General features: G+C 40.4%; 1 protein-coding gene across 1 annotated transcript in view; it reads right to left on the bottom strand.

Annotated features, from left to right (window-relative positions):
- Positions 1-20,692, bottom strand: part of ALK (ALK receptor tyrosine kinase) — a 588,292-nt gene extending 567,600 nt beyond the window's left edge. Inside the window, exon 1 of the mRNA XM_075204381.1 lies at positions 19,624-20,692. Coding sequence (XP_075060482.1) covers positions 19,624-20,359 — 736 coding nt within the window. The 5' untranslated portion in view covers positions 20,360-20,692. The remainder of the gene's footprint in view (positions 1-19,623) is intronic.
- Positions 20,693-20,980: the final 288 nt, after the last annotated feature.

Below are 20,980 nucleotides of genomic sequence, written 5' to 3'. Positions count from 1 at the left end.
AAAAAATCGCATCATCATAGTAAAGGTTTTTAACTGTAAGCAGAGCCGGATTAACCATATGGCTAACTAGGCTACAGCCCAGGGGCCTATGACATCCAGGGGGCCCTTGAAAGTGCTCAGCAGCAGTATTGATCGGTCGGGGGCGCCCCCAGCGCGATCAGTGCTGCTGAGCACTTTCACTGCGGTCCTTCCCCGGCGCGCTGTAGTCTCCTTACTGAGATCTCGTGAGTCTCACTCTTACGAGATCTCCTCAGTAAAGAGCATACAGCACGCCGGAGAAGGAGGTAATTGACGGGGGGGGGGGCGTGGGCAGCTCGGATCACGGGGGTGGGGGGCCCTCACGGCGGAATGGAGGACCCCTTAGCCCAGGGGCCTCCATTCCCTTAATCCGGCCCTGACTGTAAGGCTGGGTACACACTGCAGGGTTTCCAGCAGATTATCGAGCCAGTCACACTATAATCGACTGTTTGAACCAATATCAAATTAGTGTCTACGCTCCAAAGATGAACGATTATCGTTCCAAATCACATTGTATCATTTCATTTGACTTTTAAACCAGACTAAAAATGTTGTTCAACAATGGAACGATGTTGTTCCAATTCTGCAGTGTGTATGCACTCAGGACCGGCGCTGGGGTCATGAGTTCAATTCCCGACCATGGCCTTATCTGTGTGGAGTTTGTATGTTCTCCCTGTGTTTGCGTGGGTTTCCTCCGGGTGCTCCGGTTTCCTCCCACACTCCAAAAACATACTGGTAGGTTAATTGGTGCTATCAATAAAATTGACCCTAGTCTCGCTCTCTCTCTCTCTATGTTAGGGAATTTAGACTGTAAGTCCCAATGGGGCAGGGACTGATGTGAGTGAGTTCTCTGTACAGCGCTGCAGAATCAGTGGCGCTATATAAATAAATGGTCATGATGATGATGTATAGTTCCACATTTGCTCCTCTTGTTTCAGCTGTGCCCGCTTCCACCTAGAATATAAACTCTCTAATGAGCAGGGTCCTCCATACCCTTTGTTTTCATGTCTGCATTTATTTTGTCTGCCCTGTATGTCCCTGTTTTATGTATGTCCTGTTTTTCCTACTGTGCTACAATAATAATAATAATAATAATAATAAAAATATAATGTGTACATAGGAATCGACATGTTGATCGGGTTCTTTTTATTAATCGTTGGTAAAATTGTTAAGGATATCACATCAGGAGAAATTTTGTATTAGGTTAAGTCAGGGGTAGACAACCTGCGGCTCTCCAGGTGTTGTGAAACTACAAATCCCAGCATGCCTTGCCACCTATCTGCAGGCTATCTACTGGCAAAGCATGCTGGGACTTTCACAACACCTGGAGAGCTGCAGGTTGTCTACCCCTGGGTTAAGTTGTAGCATTCCCTACCACATGAAGTAGTGGTGGTAAATTCACTGCCAGAATGTATGCATGAACTGGGTACCTTTATATTTTTACAAGAAATTGTATCTGTAGCTATAAATAGTAGAAAACATTATTGGTGTGATCAGTCTGGGGAATTTTTCTGATTGACAGTTTTGAAGTCAGGTAGGAATTTGATGTTTTTTCCCCTGTCAGGCTTAATTGATAATTGGGGTTTTTCTCCTGACTCCTCTGGACACCATAATTAGAACTTGTGAAAGGTTGAACTTCATGAACTTGTGTCTTTCTTCAACCAACACTAAACATGTAACTATACATAGCTATTATTATGAAAACGATGTAAATGGCTAATGAGCCTGAATTAATGCATAGGGCAATAGTATTACATGGGCTGCAGTTAGCTATATTCCAATTTGTTGCTGCTTAATAAGTATTTTGTTCTACTTTATGTTGATAACTTTTATCTTGGAATCAATAAAACATTCTTATACCTACAAATTGTCAACAACAACTCATTGACTACAGATGACTGTGTCAAAGAGCACTTTACCCTGGTTGACACCAGTGGTGGGCTTCAAATAAATTAACAACCGGTTCTCTGCCCTAATGACAGTTTTAAGTATACAAAAACATATACCGAAAGGTAGTTTAATATTTCATGCATTTAATACTCAAATAAGAACAATAAAAGAGGTACACAAAGCTAGATTATGTTATAAGAAAGAGTTTTAAAATATTAATGAAAAAATATTAAATAATATCTGACAAAAGACTAAAAAAAATATAAAGCACCAACAATGGATGTTACTAGGCAACACATACATTGAATCTCAATAGGAATTAAATTTAAAGACAAGGCAATAAAAGAGTACAAATTTATTAAGACATTACACAGACAGTAGCAGAGTAATAAACAGCAAATTTTATAAAAGCTGCATAATGATAAATTATTTATATCAATATCAAGAGGCAGTTATCTAGTCTTATTCTATGCTGCTAATATCAAGATAATAATAGTAATGAGTCATGTTATACCTCACAGTAGTGCCCCCCATTTCAAATAATGCTACAGTAATGCTCCCAGTTCATATTATGCCACAGTTATGCCCCTCTTCATTACACTGTACCAATGCTGTTTTTGCCTCCTTCACACACTGCCATCCTGATTTTGCCCATCTTCACACACTGCCATGCTGATTTTTCCCACTTCACACTCTGCCATGCTGCTTCTACCCCTCTTCACACTCTGCCATGCTGCTTTTGCCCCTCTTTACACTCTGCCACACTGCTTCTACCCCTCTTCACACTCTGCCACGCTGATTTTGCCCCTCTTCACAGTCTGCCACGCTGCTTCTACCCCTCTTCACACACTGCCACGCTGCTTCTACCCCTCTTCGCACTCTACCACGCTGCTTCTACCCCTCTTCACACACTGCCACGCTGCTTCTACCCATTTTCACACACTGCCATGCTGTTTTTGCCCCTCTTCACACACTGCCACGCTGCTTCTACCCCTCTTCACACACTGCCACGCTGCTTCTACCCCTCTTCACACTCTACCACGCTGCTTCTACCCCTCTTCACACACTGCCACGCTGCTTCTACCCATTTTCACACACTGCCATGCTGTTTTTGCCCCTCTTCACACACTGCCACGCTGCTTCTACCCCTCTTCACACACTGCCACGCTGCTTCTAACCCTCTTCACACACTGCCACGCTGTTTTTGCTCCCCCTTGCTTCCATTCCTCACACTTACCTATCTGCTTTTTTCTTCTCTATTCTTCTCTTCTTGCCTTCTTGCTTCCTTCTTGCAGACTCCTCTCTGCACCGCTCCTCACTGAATGACATTCAGTGCGGACAGAGCAGGGAGGAGAAGTGCCGACATTGCGAACAGTTGAGTATTTTTTTTTTTAAAGGACCCGCTCCCCCACCAGCGAAGAGGGTGAACTCCGCCATACCACAGCCTGGTGTTAACCAGTGGTGGGAATCGGCCGTTTCGCACCGGTTCGCTAGAACCGATACCTAATTTTAAGGTCATCTTACATAGGAGAAAGGCTCCGTGGCTCTCACTACCTGAGAATGCTCACCTAAATGTTCAATCTACAAACCTTGAAGTGCATTTCTATATTTAAATATATTAAAATATGTTCCACAACACAAAGGTGCAAATGTATCAAACTTTCTAAAGAAGAAAAGTGGAGGTGTTGCCCATAGCAACCAATCAGATTCTATCTATTATTCCCTAGAATGTGTGAAATAAATAACAGCTAGAATGTGACTAGTTGCTATGGGCAACACCTCCACTTCTCCTTTTTAAAAGGTCTGATACATTTCAGATTTTTGCAAGTGAGCTAAGAGACAGGAGCTCTTCTGTCTCTAACATAGTCACGTTCCAAATGACGAAACGCATTACATAATACTAGATATCACCTTTTGAACTGGGTCCAACTAAGCAGAAACTTGCAATCTCTTACTGTTGTTTTCATATCCATTGCTACAAGGAGGGACTGTATTATATCATCTGGAGTCGCACTGATTAGCGTGCGGACTATTGTGGAGAGTCCCTGATCGGGAGCTGCATTCAAGCTTTGTGGATTATAAGAAGCGGAGACCTTTCCCTGACAGTCACCACTCCTGATCGGGTGAGATTGCTCCTAGTTTATTCCCTGATATAGGGGTCACTTAATTTACAGAGACCGTATGAACTGCGCTTACCATCATTGGAATTGAAATAAGAAATCTATACAAAATACTTATCCACATCACCACCTATGAAGGGAACCGGCCACTCGCTCTGATTCATACGCTAATGACTGTTGCTAACGTGCTATATGAGATTTCGCCTTGGACACAGTGGCGGAACTACCATAGGTGCATCGGGTGTTGTGCCCCGGGGCCCATGGAGATAATGAGGCCCGCGACACGGGGAACTAGCAAACTAGCGTTTTTTTTTTTTGCAATTAATAACCAAATGCACTCCGTAGTTGTATGTTGATTAATTTATATTAGTTCCATTTGATTTTCTAGTCCAAAGGAGCATCTCTGTTTTTCTGTTACGGAGCTCTTCTGTGTGTAGCTCACATTCAGCAAAAAACGCTTCTCCCTGACCAGCTCCTCCCATCAGAAGAGGCATAATTTGAACCCTTGTAGTCATCAGCATCTTGCTGTGTTGAGTCATGTTCTTCCCAGTATAAACAGGGGCAGGTGCACATAAGGGGGCTGATTCATCAAGGCACGTATCTGGCGATTTTGTGCGTATTGTACGTAAAATCACTCTGCGCACGCTCAGAACTGGGATATACGTCCCTAAACGCAGCCCTGACTGCTGCGTCATCGAATGCAAAGGACACATACTGAAGCCTACAATTTCTGGTAGTGAATGTGGCGGAAAAGAAGCGTTTGCCTATAGTTAATGTACAGTAAGGGCGCACCAAACTCCAGCGCACGAAGCCACGTCCCAATCGAGGTCTGGGCATCTCAAATCAAGCTTTGGAAAGTTACAAATTTTTAAGGTTAGTCTAACTCCTGATTACTAGTGATGACGGCTGTGTATGCATGCTATAACATGTGTTTGCAATGAGGAGCAACTGTAAAAATGTATTTTATGTTCCGTAGACATTAATAACATCCTAATAAATGAATTTTATGGAAAATAAATGATATTTTTTTGTTTTTAACTGTTTTGACATTAATACCTTTATTATTAACAGTTTTAATAATTCAATCGTGGTTTTTTTCCTGTGCGTTCGTTTGCAAATGTATAATCCACGTAGTCAGTGGACATATCCTGCAGTGCCTTGTGTAGTACAGCTGAGCAGACCTACACCCGAATTCATCAGCGCTCCTATCTTCAGATTTGTTCCTTGTTGAATTTGGGAGTACGATTTACGTGCACTTTTAAACAAACACGCAATGCTTTCAGAACGCCTGCCTTGATAAATCGAGCCCATGTAGTCCCTGTGGGACGGCAGTTCTGCAGCTGTCTAATTGACCCTACAAGTTGGAGTTATCCTTTAATCATTTTATGCGTATTCCTCACTCTGCTTTGTATTTTTTCAATTATTAATAATTGCACATCCACTCCTAACTCCAACACAAAATGGGAAGATGTCTGAGCTTCACGTGTCAGCGTTTGACATTCATCAAGCGCTAATGGATAATCTCTTTACAGGAAGAGACTGATTGGACTTGTGTTTTATAGACAACACGCACTTGTTTGAAAGAAAAATCTTCCAACACTTTCAAGTAATTTGTTAATGGCCCTGTGATAATGCAGATTGAAATGACTGGTGTATGAAATTACCTATTGAGCCATCACTCAAAAACGTATATATAGCCGGCCCTGCAGAATAACTTTACATTTCATTTCCATTAACATAAATTGGAAGGAAGCGAATGCAGAGACGGAGGACACTTTAGTGCTGCGTACAAACCTCGTGCCATAGGAGTGGGCGCACATCAGCCAAAGTAGTAATCTTTCTCGTAATGCAAAATGTATTATTTCACCTAGAATAACATTTTACAATTTGTTTTTGCTAAATGAAATGCTAGACTACTTTGTTACATCCCTATTTATTTTTGCACTACATATCTAATTTTACAGACAGTTTGGAAGGCATAAGGGCTTAATTACATACTTCACAAGAGCATCTAATTCACCTCCTAGCCAGGGCCACCTTAACAACATTATGGGCCCCCGGGCAAAACAGTGCAGCGGGGCCCCTACCCCTATATATGTGTATCATATATAGATATATATATATATGGATAGATAGATAGATAGATAGATATAGATATATTTGCAGGATTTTTATTTTACTTAAGAGCCCTGTCTGTGGGGCCCCCTTGCCTGTGGGGCCCCCGGGCACCTGCCCATCGTGCCCAATGGGTTTGGGTGACAGTTGAGAGATTTCGGATCCTGATAGAAATCTGCATCGTCAAACAAGTACAAAGATCACTTCAGTCCTGTCTAGTATCATTTTAGACCAGCCCTTTAATTAAATTAATTAATTAACTAATTAGTTCATTCATTAATTAAAACATATTTATTTGTCTTTTAAAACACTGCTTATCTGAGACTCGATAATGTCTTAAAATTGGGGCAGCACGGTGACTCAGTGGTTAGCACTTCTGCCTCACAGCACTGGGATCATGAGTTCAATTCCCGACCATGGCCTTATCTGTGTGGAGTTTGTATGTTCTCCCCGTGTTTGCGTTGGTTTCCTCCAGGTGCTTTCCTTCGACACTTCAAAAACATACTGGTAGGTTAATTGGAGGCTACCAAATTGATCCTAGTCTGAGTTTCTGTTCTGTTTGTTTATGTGTGTTAAGGAATTTAGACTGTAAGCCCCAATGGGGCAGGGACTGATGTGAGCGAGTTCTCTGTACAGCGCTGCGGAATTAGTGGCGCTATATAAATAAATGATGATGATGATATAAATTATGACAGTAAGTGGACATTAGGATTCCCTCTATTAGATGTGTTATATTAGTACACAGATCTTACGTTAGCTAGAGATGTATACTTTTCACCTATATGAACTGGGTGCAAGCTTTGCAATTCATGATGAATATTATCACATCTTTACTGTGGATGCATCAAGACGATAGATTTCAGAAGCGTGCCATCCAAAATACCGGCATGGAGATGGGCAGACACATCTTCGTTCATACCCAAATGAGGCATCAACTCTAAACTCGACCCTAGATTTTTTTCGGTCACCCTTTAATTTACTTTATTTAACTTCTATCAGACATCCCACCCATGGACAAAACAGGAAGACGCTGTACACACCGTACATAGGTTTTTATATCTTCTGAGAGGTCATTAGTTAAATATAGCAGCAAAGCAGCAGAAGTACCAAGCAGGTCCGCTCTGCTCTAACAGACAATACACTGCAGATACGTCCAATGCATATGTGGAATATAAAGTCCCAAAAGAACACACTGGAAAAAAGAATTCAATTAGTAACACTCTGGAGAGATTTTCTTCAACTGTTTGTATGGAGACTGTAGAGTAAGAACATCTACTCACCAAGAGGGACTTTCCAGATACCATCTGACCAGACTGCGAGTTCAATAAGCGATATATTTTATATTTCTTTGCAAAATCTACATTTTTATTGGAATAAAATATTCATGTGAATATACTACACTATATGGTATCCCCATTTTTTTCTGTTCCCTGGTTAACAACGGAGAGAACTGATTGCATTTACATCTAGGATTCGGATGAATTACACTGCTAGAGATCATTACAGATAAGCCTGTTTTCTGTGTGTTTTGGTACGCATATACGCGATTGGTGGAAGTGGTGTTATATAGTTATAAAAGATAAGACACTATCTCTGGTATCCTATCTCTTTCTTCATATGTTTTGGAGCCTGCTGTGATACATATCTGTGAACCGGGGACCTTAATATAAGATGTGCGGGGGGCTCCTAGGATTTCTTAAAGAGTGATAGGTTTATTCCATAACCGGCAGTGTCAATGTTTGAGCTATAAACAGCCCTCTTACATGTTGTTATTATATATAGTCTTGATAAAGTACCTACAAGTTGCAGAATGACTATTGACTCTCTCTGCAGCACATGTACTTAAATGCTATCTGTACTGTATGAGTTGTGGTTATTAAAGGATGGCTAATGTTTCCTAGAGATTAATAAATTTGGACTTTTGCAATCTTAAGCGTGCAGGATACAATTCGGCCCTACAACTATTATTGTGAGTATTTTGCATTGCATTTGGTTTGGTGAGTGTTATTTTGTTACAATATATCGGTGCTCACTTTTCTTCCACAGTGGTCTTGCAATGATTACTCTGCCTGATCAAATTCCAGTCCATTGGATTTTGATCAGACTGGCTGGAAAATGTAGTTGGACAATGATCGCATTATATATATGCGATAATGCAATTATTTATTTACCTAACTGCCATAAGCAAGTTAATTACTAGTCAAAAAAACTGACACTATGTGTTTGCAATTTAATTCATAGTATTGGCATGGTGTGGCTCAGAGGAACTTTGGGTCCAGACAAGAATTAAAGCCTGAAAGGGGGAAACTAAATTACTTTATCCCTTTGATTGTTTCTAAACTCTTCTGTTCTACCCATGAGGTATTTTTGGATAGAGAGTTTCAGACACATAGTTACAGATAAGTGCCCAGTACCAATTGATGGCACAAGTCATAAAGCTAAAGCACCTTGAAGTCTCTCTTTAAGGTTATATCACTATCATCAGTAATATCCAACAAACAGACCCCTCACGTTCTTGGTGAATTTGTGATATTTCAGGAAAACTCTACTCAGTGACAGAGCAGCTCGGATATGTTTGAATGAAAGGAAATAAGGACACAGGAAAATGTAATATTTTCTCAAATATCATGCCTACAGGAGTCACATCTGGTATGAAAATGAAGGGAAACTTATGACCTGCTCCGTGGATGTAATATCATCTTTAAAGGACATTCCACTATGAAGTTAGGCCAGTGTAAATAAACCCTGACTTGAAAGGTGTTGGAAAAAGGTAATAAAAAAACTAGTTTGCCTTTACAAAGACTTTCTAAGTCTGACATCACAGTACAAAGAGGGCTGTGGGCACCTGCAGCATGTTAAAAATGTCCCGTAAATCTAACAGATTTGTTCATTTTTGGGGGTCATTTTCATATTGACAAGTGTGCCATTATTCAACAGACAGAAAAATTATCATTCATAAGTTTACCATTTCTGTTGTTTATACCATTCTATTTTACAAAAAACTATTGTACTATATCTTTGCATGTTGTTTTGCTAATTGTTTTCAATCTTAAACATTGTGGTTTTATTTTCCATATTAAATTTTACTTAATCAATTCATGCCTTTGTGTTCTTACAAATTCTCACATCAGACTTAGCTTGGTTTTTAGAATGCTACATAGTTGAAACAGAGGCGATCATTTGGTTTATAATAACTCTTGATCAGTAGAGATCATTTGGTTTATGATAACACTGATAAAAGTAAATTTTGATAGATTAGTCTAAAGGGGGAGTCAAAGGTTTCCTGAGTAAGAGTGTCAGCTCTTCACAAAAAACCTTGGTGGTGGCATAATTGGTAAGGCACAGTTAGTGCATGAAATAGACGGGGAAAGTTGTAATCATTTTTAAACAGACCAGGTGGTTGTTTTTGATTAACCCTTTGTCACACACACACGTCATGCAGGATCCGGTGAGTGATGAATCATAACTAATTTCAGCCACAGAGAGTTGATGATGGATCCCAGTGGAGACATAGAGATAATATTGTTCACTGTGGTTTATGCTCGACCTCCGGCATAAGCCGTTAGCAGGTGGGTGGTTAATAGACAATGGGGTAGAAAGAACAAACCTTCTAAAAAGAAAAAGTGGAGGTGTTGCCCACAACAACCAATCAGATTCTTGCTATCATTTTCTGGTCTGTACTAAAGAAACTATAGCTAGATTCTGATTGGTTGCTATGGGGAACAACTCCACTTTTAGGTTTTAGGATTGATAAATCTACCCCAATGTGTCTGTTTATTCACAATAACACTATTTTGTATTTATTAGCTCTTTAATGAAATATGGACAATAATTGAAAACTTCCAATGCTTTCACTTTGTATACATGTACCAGTAAAAATGGATTTAAATTGTAGTAATCTGATCTCTACATGTAGGTATTAAACACGCAGGAAATGTCACCAAAGCTCTCGAAACTAAAGAGATTGTAGAGAACATTCTAAGACTATAATCAAGTCTCTCTTCCTCCAGGAAGATGTGACATTTATTTGACTTTAATCAATGCTTTGAAAGATTCACGCTGATGTGAAAATACTTATAAATATCTATTCCAGTTCTGCATTTATTACCCAATTTTAATTAAATTAATAGTCTCTTGAAATTTAGCTCTGGACGAGGCAGAGTTGGAATTTATTTACTCGTTTGCAGTTGCATATTATATCTTAATATTATGTTGATAAATATAGGCTGTTTATCTAGTAGATGTTACATTGCTTTTTAATTAGAAGAACTTTATGAAGTACATCCATTTGCTGCAATTATTGTGACGGGGAAGGAACTGAACGGTGCATCTGCAATGTGAAGGGATGAAGTCATTGGACTCAATGAGCCAACATAGGAATCAGTGAAAGTTTTCCCCAAAATATCACAAAACATTATACAAGTTTCCTGGACTCCGTGGACTATACCCAACAGAATATGCACTTTAAAATTAATTAAAATGCAGCTTTTGGAAACAAGTTACAATTTCACAGCACATTTAGGGCTCCCCAGGGTATAAATCATTGAGCTCCATGGATTCTCATCAGTATAAGTAATTTAAAATAATTTACAGGTTCACTGTACTCCTTGGACTTTGGTTACAGGTTCACTGTACTCCTTGGACTTTGGTCACAGGTTCACTGTACTCCTTGGACTTTGGTTACAGGTTCACTGCACTCTTAGTTCTTCCCGGATTACAAATATGTTAGTTCACTGCACTCCGTGTAATTCCCAGAGTATAAATACGCCATTAGCTCAATGCACTTACTGGACCGAAATAGGTTCACTGTACACCTTGAACTTCTTGCTTTATGAATATGCAATAACTGTACTGCACCCTTTGATCTCTCTCGAATATATATACATATATATATATATATATATATATATATATATATATATATATATTACTGTATATAGTGTATATGTTCACTGCAACACTGGTTGTTAGGAGCCTATTATTATTATCTTTGACTTATAAGGCGCCACAAAGGGTCCGCAGCGCCGTACATTACATATACAGAAAACAGAACCAAGACACAACATGATACACAAATGTATACAAACACATGTGTCAGGGTAAAGCAAATAGTGTGGTACTAACTGGGGGAGAGAGCCGGGACAAGGGAGTGAGGAGGACTGATAGACTTGAATAAAGAAATGAGTCTTAAGGGCACGCTTGAAGCCTTTGAGAGTAGATGCTAACCTGAAGTTTACTAGTTCACTGCTCGCTTAGGACTTTGCAGAGTATAAGTATTTTACATGATGACTGCATATATTTCTCTTATGAGAGTATGAACACATCACAAGTTCACTGCACTCTTTGTATGTCCCAGAATATTAATATATTTAGTTCACTGCCCCCTTGCGTGACAGAGCAGGAATATATTCCCGTCACTTTAATGTTGAGTTTTACGCAAGCTTCAGCTATGTTTGGATATGCTCATCCTTCAATCACTGCTGTATGATATCCTGAAACGCTCCAAGGAATACAATAAGAGGCGGTGGGTGGATCTGATTGGACGAAAGAAAATAAATATTTTTTTGTTCTTAAACAATTAAACTTGTCTTAATAAATATTTATTTGGAAAGTGATCTGTTCCGACCAAAGCATATCCAGGTCTGACGAGAACTATCATTCGATGGTATAAAAAAAGATTGCTCAATAAAAGAGTTAGTTACATAAGGATCTATGTGTCCTCACCAAAGTGGAAACAGAGGCTGAACTAGCGAGATGAGGGCCCCGATGCGGTGGAGGGAACTGGGGCCCACAGCTCGCTAGTTCCCTGTGAAGCGGGCCCCATTATCTCCATGGGCCCCGTGCAGGGGCACCACGGGGGGGGGGGTACAAATTATCAGGGCCTGGGCTGCCTGGGGGGCCCGGGCACGTCAGTATAGTTTTTTTTATTTACAAAAAGAAAATGAAAACATATTTCTACCGGCAGGTGGCGCTAGCTGATGTTTCTGCTGGGGGTGTTAGGATGTGTCTGGGGGGTTAGGATGTGTCTGGGTGGCTTAAGATGTGTCTGGCGGGTTATGATGTGTCTATGGGGAGTTACGATGTGTGCAGCGCAATGTCCGCATGCCACATCGCCGGCCATTGAATTTCCCGCATATTGTTACTTTATGAATAAATTAGTTTGGAGTTATGTCATTTTCTCTCATTATTGAATTTATATTTAAGGGTTTATATGCGCCTCTTAATTTTTACTGTGTGTTTATCTTTATATGGGGTTGCAGAGCCCCTAGAGGCAGCCATTTCTCTTGTACAGTTACAATTGTGTTTCATTATCTGACCATTTCCAAACACATCTGTGATTATTTTTATCACACCTATTTTGCTTGCTATATAATTATATACTGTGTGATCTGTGCTGTGCATTGTGTTCACTAATTATTTTCGATATTTCATGTACCTATACATTTTCCAAACAGGTCCCAACATTCCAGGATCCAGACAAGAATCCAGTCCCAGGTTGTGAAAGCTGCAGTAACAGGTAGGTAGGAGAAACACCATTTTAATACACAATGAGGGGAATTCAATTGCCAGTGATGGGGCACGCGGACATTTCTGACAAAATCTCAGATGCAAAGTGTCTCACAGAGGATCCAGAGACACTTTGTGGCTAATTGAATTCCCCCCTTGATGTCATGTGTAAAGAGGTGCAGCCACAGTCCATGTTGGACACACCCCCATCACTATGTGACCACATCCCATCACTGTGTGACCACGCTCCCATCACTATGTGACCACACCCACTTCGGCTGCCTGGCGGAAAACATCCTTTCTCCTACTATTTGTGGAGGGGGGCCCAGAAAATTGCTGTACCGGGACCCCAAATTCCTCTTAGCAGCCATGGCCCCAATGCACCGTTCCTGCTGCACCAAGGGTACTTCCGTCACTGATTGGGAACACTTATAACAGAAAGGTTGCAATACGTGTAACAATGGCATTAGGGACTAATGTCCAGGGGGAACCTATTGTGAACCCCAATATCATAAGCAGGGTATGGACTCTTTGGTTCTTTCATTCTCTTTGTGACTGCACATCACTCCTGCAATAATTGAGAACTTGAATATCTCTAATATTTACTAACCAGATTCCAAAGGTGCTTCCACATGTCTGGGGGCCCCAGCTTAGATTCTGCTCTGGGCCCCAACAGCCTGTAACTATGTCACTGTCTTCTATATATGTGTAGTATCATTAGCACATAGCAATCTGCAAAGTAAAGTCTTGTTTATGCATCTGTGCACAGAATCAGGGCCCTTACTATAGAGTGATACAGTATATAGACCTCTTCATGGAATCTACTTATTTCCATGTAGCTCCTTTAGTCATTAGAAAGAAAAAAATTGCTCTTCTAACGACCATCATCACTTTGGTTTCCTATACCAGGTGCATGTTCTTCAAAACAGAGATAATTGTGCAACAATAGGCATGTGTGGCTCAACATATTTCCAGTTCCTAAATAACTTCATGGCTGTAGCATTATTAAAACAACACTGCATACACAGAAATTTGGAAAGTTAACAAGTAACTAAAGTGTCTTGTGACATCTTATATATAAAAATCATTGGTCTGTTTGTCTGTCCAGTTATGCTTTCGGACACCCTTGATTGGGATGAAACCAACACGAGGGGTCCAATTTGATCCTGGCCAGGTTTTAAAGGGTTTAGGGTCCTGGTTGGACCTTCCATTGGTGTACGCTGGGCAGAACTTTGACCTGAGGAGCCTGTTCTGAGCCTGAATTCAGATACAACTGCACTTATTGGGATAAAACCGACGCAAGGTGGTTCAGTTGGATCCTGGCCAGGTTTTAAGGGGGTTAGGGACCCAATCAGACCTCCCGTTGGTGTACGCTGAACAGAACTTTGGCCAGGGGTGCCTGTTCTCACCCTTCCACTGAATGGATTGGGACAAAAACTTCACAGACTGGTAACATTGGATCCCAGAAGACATACTAGGGGGTTTAGGTCCTGGTTGGACCTCCGCTTTGTATACGCTGGGCAGACTTTGATTTGGGGAGACTGTTCTGGGCCTTCCACTGGATGTATTTGGATGACATTTAACATAAACATGAAAATGACACTGTGCAGCCACCTCATAGGTGAGTTGGAAAAGCTGCTAAGCTGCTAATTATTCCTAAAAGGTTGACAGTTACATCCAACTCATTGATAACTTAATAACTTGAAGATTTTAACCTGAGCAACACTGGGGACTTCAGCTAGTTTCTAAATAAATTAATCATTGAGCAAATAAAAAGAGTAATAGCAACTTTAAGCTGGTGAGTAACATGAAGACATCTCTATATCTTTATTGTTTAAAACAACAATTTTTTAAAAAGTTGTAAATATATATATTTTTTTATACTTCACCACTTCACCACTTAATCACTTCAGTAATACCAGTGAGTTAATTTTCTGCATTCATATAATCTCTTCCCAGCTGAGTTCATGGTCTATGGCCAGTCACTTTTAAACGCTCATATGCAAAACTCAATATTTTGATTGAATCCACTAAGCAGCACATTAGACAGATCCAATTATTTCCAATTCCAGCACAGTAGTTCTCATTCAGCCATGGAGCAATCTGAACAATCTCTCCAATCTGCAGCTAAGATCTGCCCTCTGTCACTCTACGTTTAACCTCCAGCAAAGTTGTGAACAATGTGCCGAGCTGGTCTGTTACATTCCCTTCTGCATTCTCATCCCACATTTATGCTGATTCCTCCCAGGAATGCTGTTGTAGCAAATCTCTCCCATATGTCATCTGCCGAAGTCATTCTTCGGAAATCATTGGCAATCGTTATCGTTTAATATCAATGTACCATCTGATGAGCAAAACCCGTGGTGATATAGATGAAATATGTGCTGTATCTTGCTTCTGATGGCTGCTTTGGGTGTCATTTGTAGAACACAGCCAAACAAACAGCTCTTCGTATTAAACTAAACAGACAACTGCTGAGTCTGTAAGTCTGTTTTTTAAGAAACAAATCCCAAAATTAAGTCTGCTTCTGGCTTCTTCCAAAACGCAAGAGGAACTAAAAGCATTTGAAAAGCTGACATTATACCTAAATCATTTTTGATTTTTTTTTTTTTTTGTTAAACTTTAGTCAATTAACTTTCACCAAAACGTCTTCTTAGTTGGTTTCCAGAGAAGGTACACACTCCCATTGGAAGAAAACTGGATGTCTAAATTCTCCCCAGACACCCTCTTATTTAAACACAAATCAGTATGTGCCCACTCGGGGCAAAAATCTGTCTCCTCTTACAAATTAGATCAATTTTTTTTCTGATGATTTGGTATAAAAATAAATAGCGGTGCATTGTACGGGCACTGCAATTATTGGGATGACAAATTTTGCAGAGTCACACACACACAAAACTCAACAACAAAAAATGTTCCTTAGCCTAACTTTGGTATGTATGTTTTCCCTGATACACCTTCTATAGGTTAGCATCTACTCTCAAAGACTTCAAGCGTGCCCTTAACACTCATTTCTTTATTCAAGTCTATCAGTCCTCCTCCTAACTCCCTTGTCCTGGCTCTCTCCCCCAGTTAGTACCACCCTATTTGTGTCTCCCCCTTTCCTTTAGGATGTAAGCTCTCAGGAGCAGGGCCCTCTTTCCTTGTGTGCTCCTTCTACTGTTCCATCACCCCCTGTACCTCTTGGCCTGCTTCCTTAGCCCTGTTTTCTTAAGCTTCGGCCTACTTTTTGCTGATTTCTACCATCCCTTTCACACATTGTCCCAGATGTAATTTGATTTGCATTACCATGTTACCTGTGTGTATGTGTTTTGTTTGTGTATTTATGTTTTTTGTTCTTCATTTTTTGTTCATGTTGTGTCATGGGTCACTGTTTTCTGTATATGTCATTTACGGCGTTGCGGACCCTTTGTGGCGCCTTGTAAATTAAAGATAATAATAATAATATAGGTTGGCGTGGGATAAAAGGGGCAACTTGTGTGCCTATCATTCTTCTTGCAGCTTGTTGTGACTTTAGATCATTAAAGTACTGAATGAGGAAGGGACACAAGTGTTGGTGAATTGCTAAGAACCAACAGTGCAGAGAAATTGTCCTGCTGTTTGGCAAGTGTGGAGGTCATTGAATGCTCGTTCAACGGTCAGATAGTCTCTAAACACTACTGTTCGAAAGAGATGTTTGATTTTCTCACTGAGGGGAGAGGTTTCATCAACATTTACCCTCCGAGGATGTATGTTAAAGCATCTCCACCCAGCCACATAGTGTACATCCTACGCAACGCAATATGCAATGTAGAAAGAGTGTATAACAGTTATTAGAAAGCCGACTTAACATTTTTATTGCAACTTTATTATAAAGTTTAGTATTAAAGTTAAGTAATGTACATTCCAAGGTACCGAATTTAAATATGTAATGGAATCCCAGCCTAAGTAGAGTAGCTTGTCTATAATTCTGTAAACCTGACAGAGGAAGTGGGAAGAGCAGCCAATCAGTCAATTAACCGGGACCCAGGATAATTCTATCCATAATATGCTGATCTAGTGCTAAACATGTACACCCACATTGCAGTCATCACTGATTTACAGCAATAATACTAAAACTATAACAGATGTGGTGATTGACTCTTTCTATCTCTTCCAGCATTTGTCGTTAAATCACCCTCCCCCCCCCCCCCCCCTCGGTATAAACATCACTTCTCAATCATTTGAGTCTCTTGTGCAAAGCATGTAACATGTAAACAGCCTTATATCATCCTAATCCTGATCAATAATGTTTCATTTACCACGTGAGCAACCGATCAGGTGTTACCTTCTCTTATCTGTTTTGGAGAGGCCCACACACTTCATTAACTAAATTATTTTAAATCCACTTTGGTCTCTTTTGTAAACCAATTGCTAATTTAGCAATGAAAATTTAATGCACAAAGTGTACTGGTCATAGAGTCCTTTCCCAACACTGCCTAAAGGAATAGCAAGACAATTACTAATATTATATGTCCATGAGCACTCGAGGGTCATCCTGTGAACGTTTAGGTCAACCAAATTAGTACTTTAGTTTAAAGTCACAAGTTAACAACTCATGCAGCAGTACAGCATGAGAGTCAATGTAATTTTCTGTGAATCAGGGCATCATTGGTCAGTGTTACAGCGCCGGACGAATGCCAACTTATAAATATTGGGTACCCACCCAGCATGACTGCATCTCTCCCAAGCAGATTGTGGAGGAAGGAAATGGCAAATTCAACAGTAATAATCAAACTCATGGGCCATTCTGTGGTTCTTCCTGACTGCTAAGTGTCGGCTACGCCTTTAATAGATGTATCTACCCATCACCTGTAAGCAGCTGTACATCCTGGATCAGACTGGGTGGAACTCTTCTCAGCAGCTAACAAAGGAACTTGCCCCGGGTACCTGCGCTTACAAGCCATCAGACCCTCAGGCATTGCATAGAATACTAATCTTGGTGTATAGCAAAAATGGAAAAAAAAACATTCAAACATAAACTTTACTATTTCCAACATAAATAAACCAGTAACGTATATGTATTTCTATAGAAAACTGTTGTACCTGATGCATTAAAATAGCAAATATCAGCCATACACAGGAACGTCATCAATAACAGAAAAAAACATTTGCATTTAGCAAATTTAATTTGTGCATACTAATGGTCATTAGCTGATCTAAAGTGCATGCATTATTTTATTTTGTTTAGAAAATCTATTAGATATTGTCAACATTGCACATTAAAAAAGTTAATTGTTTTGTTATGCTACTACTGTTACAATAATAATAATAATAATAATAATAATGTGATTTTTTTTTAGGTTACTTTTTTGGAGTATATTTTTGTTTACATTCCTATGTGCTCTACACTTTGTTTCTTACATTGATTCTTGGCATAGACAGGATTTTCAATAACTGAACCAACTAAAGTTGACTGGTGTTCCATGCAATAAGTTGCAGACTGAATGTAAATCCTCTTGTTGAGGATGCCCCCTAGAGGCACGGAACTATACTGCACACAGATTTTGCCACTGAAATTAAAACCCCAGCAACACTTGCAGAAAGATGACTTTTCCATCATTTAATGTCAACCAACCTCATGCAGAACATAGACAATCTTTCAAGTCAAATTACACCTTTCACCAAATAAAACAAATCAACAAATCACAGTAATATATTAATAGCATGAAAAAGAAATGAATGTTCAGACTTAATTACCGCTGGCTCTCAACACAGAGCAGTGTAACTGATTAGGACAAACTCGGGTTCATTGAAAAGCATTTAAATGCCTGAATTAAGACAGCAAATGTTGAATATCAAAATAAATAAAACATGTTGAGGCCACAATGTAACTATGTGTGGCTAATTAACAGACCATATCCATATTTCAGGACATGAAATGTTTCATAATGTGAGAGTTTGGAGAACCTCACCACATATTTGCATTCAATCATGTTTCTAATAATAAAGAGCTAGATGCATCTAATGTATATTTATGTGTGTTTCTGTACAGCAAACACCGCATTAACTAACAGAAAAGCATCACATCAGCAACTCAATACCCTGGCACACTGAACACCTAATTAACACTGCTGCTCTTGGGAGCCCCCTATCTTCTATCTGTGGAAATGCTAGTGTACTACAGCACATCGTAGTGTATTAGCAACCCAACAAGCTCAGCCCAACAAGAATTAACCTATGACAATATATGTATACAGATCAGCATATTGGTAGTGCTCTGCAACAATAGATCAAATTAGGACCAGGAATAAAAATAATATATGGTATAATGTGCCACCACAGTAAATTATAGAGATATTATAAGTCCACTGCAGATTTTGTAAATCAATATTGAAGCATTGGCATCTGAATTCATAGATTGAAAGTGATGACATCAGAGATCACTATTTATACACATATTATTGACATGAGAATAAACTCTCATGTGTAATAATAACAATGAAATTAATAATGATAATAATAATATTAATAATAACACCATTATTCTTATTAATATTTATTGGTTTTTGATAGCCAATTATAAAGCTTTCAGGTTGCCAACAATTAAACAGATCTGCAATATTATCAGATACCGGGGGTCATAGTAACAGGTGCACAGTAAGTAGCAGTTACAAGATTCTAGCTTGTCAAACCCTTTACAAGATAGACATTTCTTTAACATGTCAAACTTCTTGCAGTCCATTATAAGCCAAGTTTGCTTTGTAGACACTTTATCTACTGATACCTGCTTTATACTATGCACATTTAATATTGTGCAGTGTCTTCATTTGTTTGCAGATTATCTGGGTGCAATAATCACTTAAATCGAAAAGTATCTACTTTTTGATCTATTCTAAACAAATACACAGTTTTCGGTTGTAGTTCCAGGAATACAAGTATAATGGGTGATAAGATAAAATCATAATAAGTAGGACATTGCCTACATCAAGGAGGTGACCTGAGCATCACTTACCCTTACGGAGTATCTGGAACATTAATCGGGGTTGGGATGCGCCCAGGGCGGTAGATAAGGTCTCCTCGCTGCCAGGGATGGCTGCAGACCTCTGGGGCATGAGTCTAATCCTCAGCCGGCCCTCCTTAGACTCCAACCACCAGCTGAAGAGCTCGGTCAGGTTAAATTCCAGCCTCCTCTTCAGAGCAGAACTTGGAAGGTCCTCCCGTTGTCCTTCATTGCTCAAGTTCTTACCATCCTCCAGGGTCTTTGGTGGCCAACCTACTCCACATCCATCCCTGACGAGGTCTTCCCCCACTTCCAGCAGGAGCTGCTTTGATCTTCGTAGACTTTTCAATGTTCCAGCCTTCAGCACCTTGGAGAGCAGCGCTGGCTGCGGCCGGGCGGATAGCTGCTCCTTCTTCAGATGTCCATGTTGACCGGGTCCAACTCGCTCATGCAAGGACTCCACCAGTGGTCTGCAGTCCATGACCAAGCTGGAGGTCGCCTGGAAGTTGGTGTTCGCTGCCCCTGCAGGGAACAGACCCAGCAGATCCCTCAAGGAGTTGCGAAAAGCTGCAGGGATAACAAAGTCAACAGCCAGGTTTTTCCTTTTCAGCCTGGTGAAGCTGGGCTCCCTGGGCCCTTGAAATGCCCGGCTGTGAGACACTGGAGCAGCCCTCTTCTCCAGAGATGTGCAACACCCCAGTGAACACCAGAGAGCCGCCACTAACAAGTAACAGTCTTGGACTCTCATTCTGATCTGCAGGGAGTCAGCTCTACAGATTGGATGTGAATACTGACTATATCTGGCGATCTCCTAATCCTCCCTGATGGTACATTGGAGAAGTTGAGATCACACAAGGTTGTTTTCTAGGGAGCCTCAGAGCTTGAGCTGCCTTGGTGCTGCCTCCAAATCAGATTGTATCTTGCAAATACGGTCTGAAATTTGCATTCCCCAATTTAGCAACAGAGCACGTGATGTCAGAGGAGTCCAGGGGGTCTCTCTTGAGGGTCTTGCGCAGGAGTGCGCTCAGCTGGACAGCATGCTGTCTGTAGTGTAGTGATAGTCACTTCACCAGCGCTGCTCTTTTTCTGAAAGTGCTGAACAGATTTAGGATTCCTGGGTCTTCCCCAGTGTTACTCAGTATCTTGCTGCAGCTCAGTGACAGCCTCTCACTGCCACCCTGTGGATGAGGCGTTGTGTGCAGAGCTTATCCACTACCTGCCAGACTATGCTGTCATCAGTTACTGCTCTCTCCAACTGTCCCCTTGATGTTAAACTGGGCAGCTCCAAGTGCCCAATCGTGCGTAATATGCAGATAAGTATAGACTGGGGATAGGGATAATCAGTCAGTGGCAGGTTATAAGCAATGGG

Source organism: Mixophyes fleayi, chromosome 3 (assembly GCF_038048845.1).
Source record: "Mixophyes fleayi isolate aMixFle1 chromosome 3, aMixFle1.hap1, whole genome shotgun sequence".
NCBI classification, from domain to species: Eukaryota; Metazoa; Chordata; class Amphibia; order Anura; family Limnodynastidae; genus Mixophyes; species Mixophyes fleayi.
This window is presented reverse-complemented; position numbering and strand designations above follow the sequence as displayed.